The sequence below is a fragment of the Macaca fascicularis genome, chromosome 20, assembly GCF_037993035.2.
Source record: "Macaca fascicularis isolate 582-1 chromosome 20, T2T-MFA8v1.1".
Taxonomy (NCBI): domain Eukaryota; kingdom Metazoa; phylum Chordata; class Mammalia; order Primates; family Cercopithecidae; genus Macaca; species Macaca fascicularis.
This window is the reverse complement of record NC_088394.1, coordinates 27,995,869-28,013,546: the sequence shown is the minus strand read 5'-3', so window position 1 is coordinate 28,013,546 and position 17,678 is coordinate 27,995,869. Positions and strand designations below refer to the sequence as shown.

Here is a 17,678-nt window from a genome sequence, read left to right as displayed (position 1 = left end):
CTGTTTCAGGGCCCCGACCTGCCAGGATGGCCAGGCTCAGGCCAGTCAGCTTGCCCAGGGCCTCCAGGGGCCGCTGCCCGCTGGCTTCCCCAGTGCTAGGGAGAGGGCTCTGTTCTCATGGCAGCCTTATTAACAGCATCACGAGATTCTGATTTCTCCACTTTCCTGAAGAGATGGGCCTAGAGAGCTGGTAGATTTCGTGCTAGGTCAGGCAGCTGGAAACACAGGTTTAGATCTGGGTCTGGGTCTCCCAGCAAAGCCTTTGCTCACCCAGCCCCGCCCAGGGCCAAACACAGGAGCTTCAATGTTTCCTGAGCATGGATGGCTTTTGAGTTTTATTAACAAAAATACTCTGGTCCCAGAACAACAGACTGGTGTGGCCTGCACTAGTGGTGTGGGGGTGGGGATTGAGCCCCCCCCCAAGGGCTCTCAGGGGGACCCGGTAGGTGGGGATACTGGTCTGTAGCCCCATTTGGCCAGGCAGAGCCCCTTCCATTCACACGGAGGTGAGAGCCGGGAAGGGGAAGCCGGCCCCAGCTGGACTCCCAGCAGCCTTGGTTGGGCTTTGAAGCCAGAGCGGGGTGGGAGTGAAATCAAGGTGTGAAGTTGTGGGGGGGGTGGGCAGGCCCAAGGCAGCCATTTGGTGTGGGGGATGGGGCTGGTGGAGGTGAGGGGGCTCCAGGGCTGGGGGAAGGGAGCAGGAGGTTTGTGATGGAGGCAGAGGGGCCCAGCAATGGCTCAGTACATGGGTTTGGAGCCCACATCCAGATAGCCCCCAGGCCCGGGGTATGGTAAAGGGAAGGGGCCGCCTTGGAGAAAGTGCGGGGCAAAGGGTGCCGCCGGTGGAGCCGCTGGGTACCCGGAGCCCCCTGGCCCGGGTGGCAGCTCCAGAAATGCAGCCGAGTAGGGGCCTGAGCGCCCAGAGTCTGGAGCCTCCGGGAAGCTGGGGCTCCTGACATGGGAGAGAAGGATGTCAGAGCAGTGCCGAGGGTCCCGCAGCCCCGCCTGGTCCCCTGTCCCACTCACCTGGTGGGAAGGTGACTGGGGGCCCCGTGGAAAGCCGCAGGGTGCATGAGGTAGGCCTCGGCACTGGGGCCACCACACGGAGGTGCCAGGGCAGTGGTGACTTCCCCGGGGGCTGAGGCCTGTTCTGGGTCTGATTCATGAATGTCTCCACCCAGAGTGGAGTCGCAGGGACCACCTGGTGCGTCCGGGGAGAGGGAAGGGAGAGGTTGGGCTAGGGAGGATCCGTGTCTCAGGCCTGGCCCCATCGCCATTGGGACTATACTCACCTCCGCTCCCATAGGCCTCTGTGGCTGCTGGCTCTGGGCCCCGCAGTTTCCTCTTCACACGGGCATCTCGCTCCCTGGGAAACAGTGGTGGTGATGGTGATGATGACGGTGATGGCCATGGTGATGGTAATAACAGTACTTACCCAGTGCCAGGCATTTCACCCTCCCAGGGACCCTGTTGGGTAGGGGCCATCATTATACCCATTTTACAGATGAAACTGAAGGCCAGAAAATTAAATAACTAGAAAGTGGCAGAGCTGGAATTTTGTCCCTGCTCAAGCTTGTCCATGCTTTACTATTGTGTTTAGTGTCAATGGAAACTCCTTCCCAGAGGCAAGGCCAGGGCACGGTCTCACCTAGCTCATCCTTCTGCCCCATCTCCACTCTGAGCCTCTCTCTGGAATCCTCTTCTGTCCCCTCTTCACCTGCTGAACCCATCCTTTTTCTTTTCTTTTTTTTTTTTTTTTTTTTTTTGAGACGGAGTCTCGCTCTGTCACCCAGGCTGGAGTGCAGTGGCCGGATCTCAGCTCACTGCAAGCTCCGCCTCCCGGGTTCACGCCATTCTCCTGCCTCAGCCTCCCGAGTAGCTGGGACTACAGGCGCCTGCCACCTCGCCCGGCTAAGTTTTTGTATTTTTAGTAGAGACGGGGTTTCACTGTGTTAGCCAGGATGGTCTCGATCTCCTGACCTCGTGATCCGTCCGTCTCGGCCTCCCAAAGTGCTGGGATTACAGGCTTGAGCCACCTCGCCCGGCCCCTTTTTCTTTTCATTTTTAAAATTTGAGATGCAGTCTTGCTATGTTGCCCAGGCTGGAGTGCAGTCTGGAGTGCAGTGACATGGTCACAGCTCACTGCATCCTCCGACTCCTGGGCTCAAGTGATCTTTCCATCTCAGCCTCCTAAAGTGCTGTGACTACAGGCATGAGCCACCAAACCTATCCTTGCCTTAGTGCTAGCGCAAGTTCCTCAAGGAAGTCCTCCCTGATCTCCGAGAGCACACACCCCTCCCTCATAACATCTGTCACAGTTATGAGACAGTTAAATGCAAATGCTTTTGCATTTGATGGAGTGACTCCTTGGTTCATGTCTGTCTCTTCTGACAAACTGGAAGCTCCTTGAGGGCAGGGGCCAGCTCTGAGGGGCTACACTTGGAACAGTTCCCACGGCCTTATGGAACCTTTACTGTCCAAGATAACCTGGCTTCCCCTCCCCTGCCTGACTCCTACTCACTCCACTGCAGCCACGCCACAGGCACAGCCCCACCTCAGGGCCTTTGCACGTGCTGTTCCCACTCCCTAGTGTGCTTTGCCAGATGCCCACCCGGCTCCCTCCCATACTTCCTTCAGCTCTTTCTCAAGTGTCTTCTTCCTGCCGAGGCCTTTTCAGGCCTCTTATCTAATAGCTCACCCCAGTCCTTCCTATCCTTTCCTGTTTATTTCTCTTCTCCTTTTTTCCTTTTTTTTTTTTTTTGTGACAGAGTTTTCTTTCTTTCTTTCTTTTTTGATACGAAGTTTTACTCTTGTTGCCTAGGCTGGAATGCAATGGCACGATCTCGACTCACTGCAACCTCCACCTCCTGGGTTCAGGAGATTCTCCTGCCTCAGCCTCCCGAGTAGTTGGGATTACAGGCGCATGCCACCATGCCTGGCTAATTTTTGTATTTTTAGTAGAAACAGGGTTTCACTGTGTTGGCAGGCTGGTCTCAAACTTCTGACCTCAGGTGATCTGCCCGCCTCAGCCTCCCAGAGTGCTGGGATTACAGAAGCAAGCCACCGCACCTGGTCTCTCTTCTCTTTAGAATGGCTTCCTAACAGATGGCATTTTATTTATTTCTCTTGTCTGCTTGTCTGCTGTCCCCACTAGAAATCAGTTCCATCAGGGCTGGGGCTTTGGTTTACTTTGTTTGATTTATCTCCAGTGCCTGGAACTGTCCCTGGCACATAGCAGGTACTATATAAGTATTTGCTGAGTCAGTGAATGAATGTTTTTACTTACCACTGTATTCCTGATGTCCAGCACGGTGCCTGGCACACAGTGAGTGATTAATAAACATTTGTTGAATGCATGAACGAATGAATGAACAACTCCCACCTCTTACAGTTTCTGCCGTTCTCCCGGAAGCCTTTGGCAAAGGGATTGGCTGCAATCTTCAGTTGTGTGATCTGGGGACACATATCCAGGGTCAAAGCAACTGTGGTCTGGGCAGGGCGCCACCACCCCCTCAAGCAGGGGCACTCACCCGTGGGTTCTGGTAGGCCGTCACGGAGATGAATGTGGTCTCCGGAAAGCGAAAGGAAGCCATGCCCCCCCAGTGCTGGCTGCAGAGCTGAGCTGCCCGAACTAGGTGTATGCGGGGTTGGTACTTGTGCATGGAGTGCAGGATCAGCTGGGAGGGAGGAAATGGGAGTGATTCCCTGCCCTGTGCCCCAGCCTTGGCCTCCCTTCTAGCACCCCCCAACCCTAGAGTCCCAGCCTGGGCCTCACGTGGCCGTGGGGGTCCAGCGTGCTGTTGGTGAGCTTGACACGATGGAAAGACACAGGCTGCCTCATCCAATGTGCACCAGTGGCTGGAGAGTCGGGGTGAATGTAGACACGGTCGGGTAGGCGGGGCTCTGCCTTGCCGCTGGGCTCCCACCGCCGGCCCTGCCAGCGATAGCGAGCCCCGTCCACCGGAACCACGTCCAGAAGAAACAAGTAACGGGCCTCGGGGTCCAGGCCAGTGACTGACACTCGGCAGGCAGGGAACATGCGCCTGTGCAAGGGAGGGGACAGGAGAGGCCTGGTGCTACCCACTGGCCAGGGGTGGGCCCAGCACCAGTAACGGGACATAGCAGCAGGCTCCCCAGAGCTGTCAGAGAAACATCAAGGGAGGTGGAATTAGAACCCAGAGGGCAGGCCGGAGGCTGTGGCTCACACCTCTAATCCCAATACTTCGGGAGGCCAAGGTGGGAGGATCTCTTGAGTCCAGGAATTCAAGACCAGCTTGGGCAACACAGAAAGACCCCATCTCTACAAAAAATTAAAAAGTTAGCCAGGCATGGTGGCGCACACTGATAGTCCCAGTTACTATAGAGGCTGAGGCAGGAGGGTCACTTGAGCCTGGGAGGTCAAGACTACAGTGAGCCACAATTGCACCACTGCACTCCAGCCTGGGCAACAGGGCAAGACCCTGTCTCTGAAAAAGGAAAAAGGGCCAGGTGCAGTGGTTCACGCCTGTAATCCCAGCACTTTAGGAAGCTGAGGCGAGATCATGAGGTCAGAAATTTGAGACCCAGCCTGGCTAATATGGTGAAACACTGTCTCTACTAAAAATAAAAAAATTAGCCAGGTGTGGTGGTTTGTGCCTGTAGTCCCAGCTACTCGGGAGGCTGAGGCAGGAGAATCGCTTGAATCCAGGAAGCAGAGGTTGTGGTGAGCTGACGAGATAGCGCCACTGCACTCCAGCCTGGGCAACAGAGCGAGACTCCATCTCAAAAAATAAAAAAAAGAACCCAGAGGGCAGAATCTTAGATCTGGAAGGTTTTCTTGTCTCATTTTACATTTGGGGAAACAGGACAGACAGGTTAAGCGATCTGTCACACAGCAGGTTAGGAACAGAGCCATGACTCCTACCCCTCAAAGCGTATTTGCAGAAGCAGGGGTGACTAACTTTCTTGCTAGGAGCTTCCTGTCCCCACCCTCCTCTCCTCCCCTGATGTCCAGCACCAGAATCTGCAGCTTTTAGATGAATTTGCTTTAGAAAAAATATACCCTGCCTGCAGTAGGGCTGAGGACTTTCCACGCTAGGGCTTGAGCTCCTGCCCTAAAGACCTCGTCACAGGCCACACACTGACCATGTCCCTGCCTCTAGGGTGACCCTGGACCTAGATATACTGAGTCCTATTCAAGCTGCATACTGATCCCCAGTCCTGGTCAGATTTCCCTGATGCTGGTCACTGGGCTGGCCCTTGACCCCCTGTCCTTGTCTGGACACTGGTCTAGGCCACACACTAACCTATAACCCAGCAGGACTTCCTGACCCTGCCCCAGACTGACCCATGACCCTTGCCATAGATTGGTCCCTAAACTCAGCCACAGACTCCACAGACTAGCCCTTAGCCCTTGTCACAGAATGACTCCTGATTCCAGCCACAGAGTAACCCCTGTCCCAGGCCATAGTCAGATTCTAAGCCTAGGCAGAACTCTAGCCCCTAGGGAACCTCCCAGACCTAGCCCCTCCTCAGGGACTCTGCTTTTCCCAGGAGACCCCCACCAGAAACACGGACCCTGACCAGCCCCTCACCTCCCAGCTTTGGTGATGATCATTTCTGTTCCCACAGAGCTGAACTCCTTCCATAGCTCCCGGTTCTCCAGGCTCAGGCTGACCCCAGGGAGGGAATGGAGGGCCTCTGGAGCTGATGGGGCCGGTTCAGTGCCCATGGCAGGGGGCAGAAGGGGCAGAGGTGGGTGTGCGGCCAGGGTGCGGGGAGCAGCCTCCATCCCGGAGAGGAAGCAATCCAGTTTGGGGGTGTCCAGGTCTGGAAGCCGGGGAAAAATGAGGAGCCAGCCAAGGGCCCCAGCCTCCCTATTCTCCTACCCAGGAGCTGGTCCCAACGCTCACCGGGGTAGCGGTAGCCCTCTGCTAGGCCGGGTGGGAAGCTGGAGTCGGCCCCAGGTTGGGCGGGCCCCAGGCGGTAGCCGGCCCCCAGGGACGGGTACAATTCTCGTGGATGGTACATGTTGTAGTTCCGTCTGGTCTCAGGTCTCGCTGCCTAGAGCCCCCGGTGCTGCGAGATGCCCCCTTTATAGCTCACAGCTCAGCCCCTTCCAGACCCAGGATCACAGCCCCTCCCCTCTTTGGGGCCCTGGATTTGGGCTGGGGTGGAGACCCCTGGGGCCTCGAAGGGGTCCGAGCAGGGGCCGGATACCTGGGTACGGTCCCCTCCTTCCCTCCCTCCCCACCCCGGGCGGCTTCATTAGCCTCGACCCCCTGCCCCCTCATTACATAATTAACTCCTCGGCTTGATTGATCCCCGGGGCTCGGACAGGGACGCAGTTTGGCGCTTCCGGCCAGCTGGTCCCCGTTCCCACGGGGGGGAGCCCCAGCTAGGGATAAGCTGGGGGGCGGGGCATGGAGCCTGGACGGAGCCTGGAGTCCCGGGACACACCTTGGCGCCCCCGACCTTCTGGCAGGTGACCGCCCTCCGCCCCCCTTCACTTGGAGGCCGGGCCCTGGAGGGAAGCAGCATGACCAGAGGGAAAGTGCAGGCTGGAGGGATGCGGCCTGAGCTGATTTCACAGGGCACTCGGGGTCGCGAGGAGGCCGCAGCCCAGTCCCGAGCACCGTAGTCCTCCCTGGTCCCCATGCTTTAAAAAAAACCTCCACGCTGAGCCAAGCCTCCAAGGTTCGGAGGCGCGCACAGTCCGACAGCTTCTGACGCCTCGCGGCAGGGTTTCCCAGAAGGTCCCACGCTGGGGAACCCTCGGAACTACACTTCCCGGCAGGCCCAGCGTTGAGGCGCGCCCGAAAGAGCCGGATGGACCACGCGGGGGCCGCTGGAAGTTGTAGTCCGGCCGCGAGGGGGCTGCGAGGCCGGCGACGCGGTTGCCTCCCTGGGGCGCTGTCCCTAGGCGGCGGCCAAATGCTGCAGCCGAGCACACGCAGATCAGGCGAGGTCACAGCGTAGGCAGCCAGAGTGGGCTCCGGGCCTCCGCCGGCAGTGAAACCGCCCCGGTTCCTGGAGACCCAGCTTGAACGACTTGCCTACCCCATGCCCCGCCGGGTCTCAGAACCGCACAGGTCTATAGGGGCAGAAATCTCCGCTTGAGCTTCCCCTCCCCGGATTACACGCGAGCCTGAGCTGTCTCCACTCCATTGTTTTATTATGTACAAACGCTACAGAACGAGGGGGACAGACACGCGTGGGGTCAGAGGGGCTTGGTGGGAGGAGTTCACAGAGCAGACGGTGCACTGGGGCCAGGAGAGCAGAACACAGGCCATATCTATAGGGTAAGCGGGGAAGGAGGGGGTTAAAAACGAGATCCAAGCCAGCCAGATCGCAGGAGGTGCGGGGGCGTCGTCCCCCTTCTGTTCTCCCCCCAAGGTCACAGTGCATGCAATAAAATATATGTACAGGAGCTGGATCCGTCCTCTGCAGGGGCCCTGAGGGTCCAGAGCTCCCTTTGGGCGGAGGGAAGCCGGTGGCGCTCCCTGGCGGCCAGGCCGGGCTGGAGCCACATGCGTCGGGGAGCGGGGGTCAGTCCCAGCCGTTGTCTTTGATCATGTGGTTGAGTTCAATGATGTACTTCCCCTCTTTGTACTTCTGGCTGCTCTCAAAGGCCTGTTCCTGAAAGGAGGGGCGGGACCATCATCCCCGGAGCAAGTCTCACCACAAGGCACAGGGGTTGGGGAGTGGACATGAGTGGCCCCATTTTACATATGAGGAAACTGTGGCGGAGGGGCAGGGCCGCGTTTCTCACAAACACAGAGTAGAACTCCCTGACTCAAAGGTACTTTTCAAGTATTAATGATGGCTCCAACAGAGAAGATAGGGAAGTGGCTAAAAGATTTCACAGTTCAGGTTTGCAAACTGGTGGCTTCATGGCCATTTTGGCCTACAACATGTATTATATGTGGCAAACGACATATATAAACTCTCTCTTGGACAGCAGACAGTTTAATAAAAATAACTTTAAAGTATTAAAATATAATTAGGCCGTGCTCACTCCAGTTTGCCCAGCCTGCCCCCAACTCCCAACCCCTCCAGTCTATGCTACCCTTTACACATCTACAGTATCTGCTTGGCCTTGCAGGCACTTGAGGGTTTTTTTTTGTTTGTCTTGTTTTATTTTGAGAGGGAGTCTCGTTCTGTTGCCCAAGCTGGAGTGCAACGGCACGATCTCGGCTCACTGCAACCTCCGCCTCCTGGGTTCAAGCAATTCTCCTGCCTCAGCCTCCTGAGTAGCTGGGACTACAGGCACCCGCCACCACGCCGAGCTAATTTTTATATTTTTAGTAGAGATGGGGTTTCACCATGTTAGTCAGGCTGTTCTTGAACTCCTGACCTCAGATGATCCACCTGCCTCGGTCTCCCAAAGTGCTAGGATTACAGGCATGAACCATCATGCCTGGCCTGGCACTTGAGTTTTTGACCTCTTGTCTAGGCCAGCTCTTTATTTATTTATTATTATTATTTTTGAGACGGAGTCTCGCTCTCTCGCCCAGGCTAGAGTGCAGTGGTGCAATCTCGGCTCACTACAAGCTCCGCCTCCCAGGTTCACACAACTCTCCTGCCTCAGCCTCACGGGTAGCTGGGACTACAGGTGCCCACCACCACACCCAGCTAATTTTTAAAATATTTTTAGTAGAGACGGGGTTTCACCGTGTTAGCCAGGATGGTCTCAATCTCCTGACTTCATGATCCACCCACCTTGGCCTCCCAAAGTGCTGGGATTACAGGAATGAGCCACCGTGCCCGGCCGGCCATCTCTGATAGAGGTCGAGTGGCCAAGCCACCTGTCCAGAGACACACAGCCAATCTGTGGCAGGGCCAGCAGTGAGCTCAGGTCAGGGCTGGCTGGCTGGCTTTGCCTGGGGCATCTACCTCACAGAGGCACCACAGCTCCAAGCGACGCCTGAAGAATCCTGTTCCTTGCAGTGTCCCAAGAGCATCTTCCTTTGCCACATCTAATCTGATCCCTGTAACAATCCTGGGCGCTAGACAGTGGCTTTATCTTCCACTGACAGATAAGGAAATGAGACTCAGGGTAGTGAAATCAGACCCTGGACAGCAGCAGTGGCAATGAGGGCTATGGAAAGGGAGGCTGGTGAACCCAACCTCCATGTTGTTGCACAGTCTGGGGCAATTTTTTCTGATACTCTGAATGACAATATAAGCTGGTGGTCAAGAGTTTGGAGTGAAAAAAAAAAACCAACCAACTCAGATTCTGGTCCCTATTCTGTCACTTACCAGTTGTGTGATCTTGGGCAAGTTACCTAACATCTTTGGGCCTCCCTGTCTTGTTCTGTAGAGATAATACTAGCTTCTACCTAAAGGATCACTGCAATGATTGAATGAGATAACAGATGCCAGGCACACAACAGTGCAAGGCGCATAAGCATTCAATAAATGGTGACTCTGATTATATCCTAACTCTCAAATGCGGATCCAAGTGCCTGGGAGAAGGGATAGGTTAAGAGAAAAGTTCTACAGCCCTTGCAGGGTGCAAGAGAAGAAAATGTGGTCAGGGATGAAAAGACAGTCTGACTTGTGTGAGCTAGGCCTATGCAATCTGAAAGGCTATAGGATGACTGCTTGTCAGGAGGAGGTGTTGGAAGGTCAGGTCAAAGGCTAGCCTAGGGTCAGAGGTGGCTGACTCACATATTTCCAGCCCAAAGTGGTCTTGCAGTTCTCGCAGTGAATGTCGGCGACAGCATGGAGGCCGGTCAGCAGCACCCGCTCCTCGGCTGGCCCGCAGCCCACGTTCACCCTGTGGGGACATGGGGCAGTCCCAGGGAGGGTCCTGCCATCACAGGGCCCCCCTCAAGCACTGTGCCTGTCCTCCGCATCCAAGAGATGATGCTCACAGCTTCCTGCCTGCACCGGGGAACTCTGGGAGTCTCAGCAGGATGCCAGGGGTCACAGGTCACAACAGATGTCAGGGAAAGCAAGAAGGGAGGCCAGATACTCACACAGAGTTGAAGAGGTAGGCACGCCCCTGACTGCCCTGGAAGGACTAAAGGGTGGGAGGGTGGGAAGAGAGGAGGGGGTCAGGGCTGCCGGTGGGGAGCTGCCAGGCAGCCCCTATAGGTTCCAGCCCCACTGTGGCCTGGTTGGTTACCTTGGAGATGAGGTCGTCGTGGTTGGCCAGGTGAGCGCGGCAGTGGGCACAGCTATACCTCCGGTGACAATCATCCAAGTAGGCCTGAAACGTCTTGGGCTTTGAAATCCGCACCATGGCGGGGGCCGGGGGCAGTGGCCCCACGCGGGGAGCGGCCCACGGGGAGCAGAGGGAGCCCAGTGCCTGCCGGGGAGGGAGTAGGTGGGCTGTCAGGACCTGGGCCATACACATGCGAGGCACTCCCAGAGCCGTGGGGACTCACTCTGTCACACTCGGCTGCTCTCTCCTTTCCCCAGAGCCAGCAGCCTCTCGGGGACCAGAGGCGTCTCAGTTTTGACTCAGTGAGGAGGCCTCAGGTTGCATCAATGGGGAAACTGAGGCTCGGAGGAGCCCAGGGTGAGTCACCCGCCTGCTTCCGGCCTCACCCTTGCTGACCTGGCAGCTGAAGCTGGAGGAAGGGGCTTTGGAGGGCTGGGCTGTCAGTTCCCAGTTTCGGGGGAGCATGGACGGGCAGGCGCTGGTTGGTCCTTGCGACCTCATCTGGAGAGCAGTGGGGTTCACTGGGGGTTTCGGGGGTTCATCGGGGAGAGGGTCCCCCGCCTGGAGGAGGCAGGAGGCCTCGCCGTGAAGGTGGAGGGTCACCTAGCAGAGGAGGGGCTCTCACCTGCGGTCGCCTAGGCCTCCTCTACGCCCAGGGGCTCTTACCTGCATCGCGGAGCCTTACCTGGACCCCGGGGCTCACCTGGGGCGCGGGGGTGGGGGCGGGCGCCGGGGGAGGGGGCAGTCCTGGCCAGCTGGGCGGGGGCGCGGGGCGACACGCAGCCCTGACGGCGCGGGCCTCACCTCGCCTGGGCGCGCGGGGCCCGGTCCGCCGGGGTGGGCTGGCCTGGGAGTGGGGGGCGCTCCTGGCGGGCGCCGTCCCCCCCGGCCCGGGTTCGCAGGCGCCTGGACTTGTTTACACCGAGCCCAGCTGCTGCCGCCGCTGCGGCGGGAGGGGGAGGGGACCCGCCTCCCATCCCGGCGGCCGCCGTGGCCAATGGGCGCTCCGCATGCAAATGAGGGGGCGCGTCACACGGCGGCCGGCGCAGGCCCCGGCCGCCCCTCCCCCGCCGCCCGCTCCCGCCGGCCCGGAAATGCGGCTGCGGCCCGCGCGCCCCCGGCCTGCTAGCATTCCTGCTCGCGGCCCGCGCAGGGGCGGGGTCGGAGGGTCTAGTCCCGGCGCGGAGCGGGGAAGCGGCTGGCGCTGGGACGCTTGCCGTGGGGAGATGAGTATAATGACCCGCGTTTGCCCGCCACCCGTGCCCCGCTTAATCCCCGCATCAATCCCGTGAGGCCGTTTCTCCCGTTGACTCCACTGTACCGGGGGCTGAGGCCCAGGGAGGTCTCGCGGCTCCCCAGGTTATCCAGCTAGTAAGAGGCGAAGCTGGAATTCTCACTGTGGGCCCATTCCATGGCCTTTGCCAGAGCGCCAGGGGCACTCTCAGTTCACCTCTTAGAAGGGAAGACCCAAAGGTGCACATTCCTGGCAGGCCCTTGGCAGCCAGGGCGTCGGACCAGGCAATTCCTACTGCCCAGCATCACCTCCTCCAGGCAGCCCCTCGGATGCCTCTGTTGGGACAGCTGAGTTCCTCTTCAAAGACTCAACTTCCTGGTCATAAGCTGTAAACAGATTCTACCCCCGCTTTTTCTTCTTTTTCGCAAATAGTCTACCCTATTTGGGAAAGTTAAACCTTAGTCAATCGGGATCAGCTCAGATTGTGCGGTCCAACCCCCCAGCCAATGGGGAAAGGACACAGAAACAGGAACTGCGTTAGGGTTAAAAACCACTTCCCTCCTCTGTTCAGGAGGTGGGGGGGTGCTCTTGAGATTACAACCAGTGCAAGCAGCACCCTTCTGCAGAAGTAAAGATGCCTTGCTGGGAAGTCTTTTGTCTCAGTTCGTGTTTTTCTTGACTACACTGAGCGCTTGTTTTCAACAAATCTGGGGGTCTTCCAGGATCCCATTATCCTTTGGGAGGGGTAGCAATTACTTTTCCTTGTGAGATGCGTCCCACTGCCTTGTTGCTGTGGCCCCGGGAGGGGAGGATTGGGTCCACCCGAAGTGGCAAATAAATCCGGACTCTCAGCAACGTGGGCAGGAAGGATCCTTAAAATTCCCAGGCGAGTGGGTAACTCTGCACAGACCAAGATAAGAAAAGTTGCTACTGGGGCGACAAAGTATTTCCTTGGTGGTCGGGGTCACTTGGAGGTTTTTTGTTTGTTTGTTTGTTTGTTTGTTTTTGAGACGGAGTCTCGCTCTGTCGCCCAGGCTGGAGTGCAGTGGCCGGATCTCAGCTCACTGCAAGCTCCGCCTCCCGGGTTCACACCATTCTCCTGCCTCAGCCTCCCGAGTAGCTAGGACTACAGGTGCCCGCCACCTCGCCCGGCTAGTTTTTTTTGTATTTTTTAGTAGGGACGGGGTTTCACCGTGTTAGCCAGGATGGTCTCGATCTCCTGACCTCGTGATCCACCCGTCTCAGCCTCCCAAAGTGCTGGGATTACAGGCTTGAGCCACCGCGCCCGGCCCACTTGGAGGTTTTAAGTAAGTGGTTGAGACACGTCAGTGGACACGAATCGAGTGTGGAGTCCAGACTTGGTTCCATGGTCACCTCATATGGCTTAGGGCGGTTTTCCAGTCAGGGGGATTATACCGACCCACTATTGCTAAGAGGGGCCTAAAATTGCCATGAGGGAAGCGGCCAAAAAGGACGAAGGGAGTATTCACACGAGTGCAAGAAACCTCCAGTGGGAAAAGGGAGAGGTTAAGCCCCTAGGAAACGGGCACCAACCTCCAGAATGGAAATACCCCAAGTAAGACAGGGAGTACAAAAGGCCAAGTGGACGATAAAGTTCCCCCTGACAGTCCTCTAGGCCTTATGTTAGAGTACTGGAGAGAGAATGAAAACCAAACACAAGGAAAGACAGCGAATGATAAAATATTGCTGTTTTATTTGGACCAAGGAACCTATCCTCAGACTGTCGGTCTTTTGGCCAAAGTTTGGATCAGATGAGGATTGGATATGCCAACTCTTAATCCAGTATGTTAATGAAAAAAGTCCAGTCTCGCAAGAGGAAATAGGTTATGCTCTGTGTTGGAGACAGGAACTTGTCCTTCCCTTTCCCTTAAAGGATGATGTAAAAGAGAAACCAAACTCAATACCCCCCCAGGACAACCCAGTTAAGTCAGATTCTACATCTAAAGATGCCAATGTATAGGATCCCCTAGACCATCTTCCCCTACCTACCCCACCCCAGGCTAATCACTCAGTCCCTCCTCCACATAACCCTGCCCCATGGGCTTTGTGGCCCTACATCCCCATTGAGTAGCCACTGGCACATGTCCTTTCCTCAGGAAAACTTCAGCACAAGATGGAAACAATGCCAGAGGGATATTCAAAACTTTCCTTTTCCCTCTGCCTCAAAGGAGTCTGCCCCAACCCCTTTTCCCTTAAGAGAAGTAGCACTGGGAGGAGGGGGTATTGGTTTCGTAAATGCCCCCTTAACTAGTTCAGAGGTTAGAAATCTGAAAAAGGAACTCAAACCATTATCAGATGATCCCTTTGGAGTCACAGATCAAATTGACCAATTTTTAGGGCCACAATTGTATACTTGGGCTGAATTAATGTCCACCTGAGGTATTCTCTTCGCAGAGGGGGAAAGAACCATGATCCACAGGGACGCTATGACAGTCTGGGAATGTGAACACCCTCCTGGTCAAAACATCCCAGCAGCAGAGCAGAAACTCCCAGGCCGGGACCCTCAGTGGGATAGGAGCAATGCAGCCCACTGAGAAAACATGAAAGACCTCAGGGATATGATAATTAAAGGGATTCGGGAATTGGTGCCTGGAACCCAAAATATTTCCTGAGCATTTAATGTACACCAAGAGAAAGATGAAGGGCCCATGGAATTTTTAAACAGGCTTAAGGAGCAAATAAGAAAATATTCAGGCTTAGACATAGAGGACCCACTTGGACAAGGGATGTTAAAGCTCTATTTTATCATAAACAGTTGGCCGGACATTAGAAAGAAATTACAAAAGATAGGAAATTGGCAAGACTGCTCCATAGAGGAACTTTTAATTAAGAGATGCCCAGGCTGGGCGCGGTGGCTCATGCCTGTAATCCCAGCACTTTGGGAAGCCGAGGGGGGCGGATTACGAGGTCAGGAGATCGAGACCATCCTGGCTAACACGATGAAACGCCATCTCTACTAAAAATACAAAAAAAATTAGCCGGGTGTGGTGGCGGGCGCCTGTAGTCCCAGCTACTAGGGAGGCTGAGGCAGGAGAATGGCGTGAACTTGGGAGGCGGAGCTTGCAATGAGCCAAGATTGCGCCACTGCACTCCAGCCTGGGCAACAGAGCGAGACTCCATCTCAAAAAAAAAAGATGCACAAAGGCCGGGCATGGTGGCTCACTCCTGTAATCCCAGCACTTTGGGAGGCTGAGGTGGGCAGATCACAAGGTCAGGAGATCGAGACCATCCTGGCTAACATGGTGAAACCCCGTCTCTACTAAAAAAATACAAAAAAATTAGCCAAGCGTGGTGGCGGGCGCCTGTAGTCCCAGGTACTCAGGAGGCTGAGGCAGGAGAATGGCGTGCACCCGGCAGGCAGAGCTTGCAGTGAGCCGAGATCGCGCCACTGCACTCCAGCCTGGGAGACAGAGCGAGCCTCTGTCTCAAAAAAAAAAAAAAGAAAAAAAGAGAGAGAAGCCCCAAAATTATATGTATGAATGGATGAAATGGATGAAAAAAAGCAGAAACAAAAGGCAAAAACTATGCTGTCCACTTTACAACAGGGAACTCTACAACAGGAAACCCAGGAAAATAGAACTTATAAACCCTCTAAGCAACGGGCTGTGAGACCCCACACAGGAAGTAAAAGGATGAAACCTGAGAGTCACAGAGCAGGCCAGGGAAGAGGGGAAGACAGATGTTTCAGGTGTGGAAAGCCAGGACATTTTAAAAGGGAGTGCCCGAAAGGGAGAGGAAAAAGGAAGTTCTTCCACTCATGGCATTTGAAGAAGAATAGGGGGATCAAGGGCTCTGCATCTTTCATCTTGAGTCCCACCAGGAGCCCTTGATAAATCTGACGGTGGAACCTAAATCAGAGTTAATCACTTTCTTTCTTTTTTTTTTTTTTGAGACAGAGTCTCGCCCTGTCGCCCAGACTGGAGTGCAGTGGCGCGATCAAGGCTCACTGCAAGCTCCCTCTCCTGGGTTCACGCCATTCTCCTGCCTCAGCCTGGCGAGTAACCGGGACTACAGGCGCCCGCCACCACGCCCAGCTATTTTTTTGTATTTTTAGTAGAGACAAGGTTTCACTGTGTTAGCCAGGATGGTCTCGATCTCCTGATCTTGTGATCCACCTGCTGTGCTGGGATTACAGGCGTGAGCCACCGCGCCCAGCCCAGAGTTCATCATTTTCGTAGTCAATTCGGGAGTGGCTCGCTCCTCCCTATGTTTTCTTCCTTCAAGTTTAGCATGTTCAACAAAAGAGCTTACTGTCTCAGGGGTTAAAGGGGAGGGATTCAGGGCAAAAATTTTAGAGGAAACAGGTTAAATATGAGAACAGGCCGGCCACCACAAAGTTCTTGTTAATCCCCAAAGTGGGAACTAATTTGTTAGGAAGAGACTTAATGTTATGATTAGGTATAGGCCTATATGTTAATCAGGGAAAATTCCTCACTTCCTTAAACCTACTCGCTGCCACAGAAGAGAGCCGAATGCATCCTGACATATGGTTAAAGAAAGAAAATTGAGGGAAACTACAGGTCCAATCCATGTGAAAAATAAAAATTCCCTTGGGTGGATGTGGTGGCTCACGCCTGTAATCCCAGCACTTTGGGAGGCTGAGGTAGGTGGATCACCTGAGGTCAGGAGTTTGAGACCAGCCTGGCCAACATGGTGAAACTCCATCTCTACTAAAAATATTTAAAAACTTAGCCAGATGTGGTGGCATGCACCTGTAGTCCCAGCTACTCAGGAGGCTGAGGCAGAAGAATTGCTTGAACCGTGGAGGCGGAGGTTGCAGTGAGCTAAGATCACACCATTGCACTCCAGCCTGGGTGACAGAGTGACTGTCTCAAAAAAAAAAAAAAAAAAAAAAAAAAAAAAAAAAATTCCCAGGGAAATGGTAAGCAGAAAACAATACCCTATTCCCTTAGACGCTAGAATGGCTCTAAAACCTATAATTGAGGGCCTTGTCCGTGACGGACTCCTTGAACCCTGTATATCCCCTTATAACACTCCAATATTGTCTGTAAGAAAGTTACATGGGTCATACCAGCTAGTAGAAGACCTCTGGGCTATTAATCAAACAGCTCAAACTACCCCACCCCCCCGCTGCTGTTCCCAACCCTTACACCATTATCAGCAAAATCCCACACGATCACCAATGGTTCACAATGATAGATTTGAAAGATGCTGGCTGGGCGCGGTGGCTCACACCTGTAATCCTAGCGCTTTGGGAGACTGAGGTGGGCAGATTGCCTGAGCTCAGGAGTTTGTGACCAGCCTGGGCAACATGGTGAAACCCTGTCTCTACTAAAAAAAAAAAAAAAAAAAAAAAAAATTAGCCAGGCACGGCAGCATGCGCCTGTAATCCCAGCTACTCAGGAGGCTGAGGCAGGAGAATTGCTTGAACCTGGGAGGCGGAGGTTGTAGTGAGCAGGGATTGTGCCACTGCACTCCAGCCTGGTGATAGAGGCAGGCTCCGTCTCAAAAATTAAAATAAAATAAATTAAAATAAAATAATATAATATAAAATAAAATAAAAATAAAAAAAGAAAGATGCGGCCGGGCGCGGTGGCTCAAGCCTGTAATCCCAGCACTTTGGGAGGCCGAGATGGGCGGATCACAAGGTCAGAAGATCGAGACCATCCTGGCTAACACGGTGAAACCCCGTCTCTACTAAAAAATACAAAAACCTAGCTGGGCGAGGTGGCGGGCGTCTGTAGTCCCAGCTACTCGGGAGGCTGAGGCAGGAGAATGGTGTGAACCCGGGAGGCGGAGCTTGCAGTGAGCTGAGATCCGGCCACTGCACTCCAGTCTGGGCGACAAAGCGAGACTCTGTCTCAACAAAAAAAAAAAAAAGAAAGAAAGATGCTTTTTGGGCTTGCCCTTTAGCAGAAGACAGCCGGGACATGTTTGCTTTTGAGTGGGAGGACCCTTACTTAGGCAGAAAACAGCAGTACCAGTGGACAGTCCTACCCCAGGAGTTTACAGACTCCCCAAATCTATTCGGTCAAATTTTAGAACAAGTCCTAGAAATCTTTTCCCTTCGTTCATCCATATGCCTACTCAAATATGCAGATGACCTGCTCATTTCAGGAAATAGCAAGGACCACATAACCACAATTCCAATTAACTTCCTGAATTTCCTAAGGGAACAAGGGTTACGGGTCTCAAGGAGTAAAATTCAGTTTGTAGAACCTGAGGTAAAATATCTAGGACACCTCATCAGTAAAGGCAAACGGAAAATAGTACCTGAACGAATTGAAGGTGTCACATCTCTACCTTTGCCTA

The 17,678-nt window shown here is 54.7% G+C and overlaps 2 protein-coding genes across 6 annotated transcripts; both read right to left on the bottom strand.

Moving 5' to 3' along the window:
* Positions 1-307: 307 nt before the first annotated feature.
* TBX6 (T-box transcription factor 6) lies at positions 308-6,744 on the bottom strand. 5 transcript variants are annotated; one of them, XM_045381878.2, is made up of 9 exons: positions 6,439-6,744; positions 5,892-6,057; positions 5,574-5,808; positions 3,776-4,139; positions 3,531-3,677; positions 3,383-3,453; positions 1,293-1,366; positions 1,027-1,201; positions 308-952 (listed from the first exon to the last, which is right to left on the bottom strand). In XM_045381878.2, the coding sequence occupies exons 2-9, from the start codon at positions 6,007-6,009 to the stop codon at positions 739-741; spliced, it is 1,398 nt and encodes a 465-aa protein (XP_045237813.1). In that variant the 5' UTR covers positions 6,010-6,057; positions 6,439-6,744; the 3' UTR covers positions 308-738. The 5 variants fall into 5 exon arrangements, with proteins under 5 accessions (XP_045237813.1, XP_073883013.1, XP_045237812.1 ...); XM_074026912.1 differs by having other exon boundaries at positions 3,776-4,043; XM_045381877.2 differs by having other exon boundaries at positions 5,892-6,744.
* A 388-nt stretch (positions 6,745-7,132) lies between these two features.
* YPEL3 (yippee like 3) lies at positions 7,133-11,146 on the bottom strand. The gene is given in 6 exon segments (XM_045381885.2): positions 7,133-7,617; positions 9,652-9,760; positions 9,963-10,006; positions 10,112-10,294; positions 10,955-10,974; positions 10,977-11,146. Coding segments are annotated over 6 exon segments (597 nt in total). The 5' UTR covers positions 11,128-11,146; the 3' UTR covers positions 7,133-7,527.
* Positions 11,147-17,678: the final 6,532 nt, after the last annotated feature.

Bases quoted from the DNA above. Each gene is read 5' to 3' on its own strand.
- TBX6 (XM_045381877.2), bottom strand. From the start codon at position 6,009: ATGTACCATCCACGAGAATTGTACCCGTCCCTGGGGGCCGGCTACCGC. The intron at 4,140-5,573 runs GTGAGGGGCTGG...TTTCTCTGACAG, and splicing joins ATCATCACCAAAGCTGGGAG to CTCTGGGGAGCCTGCTGCTA. The intron at 3,454-3,530 runs GTGAGTGCCCCT...ATGTGTCCCCAG, and splicing joins CGGCCTACCAGAACCCACGG to ATCACACAACTGAAGATTGC.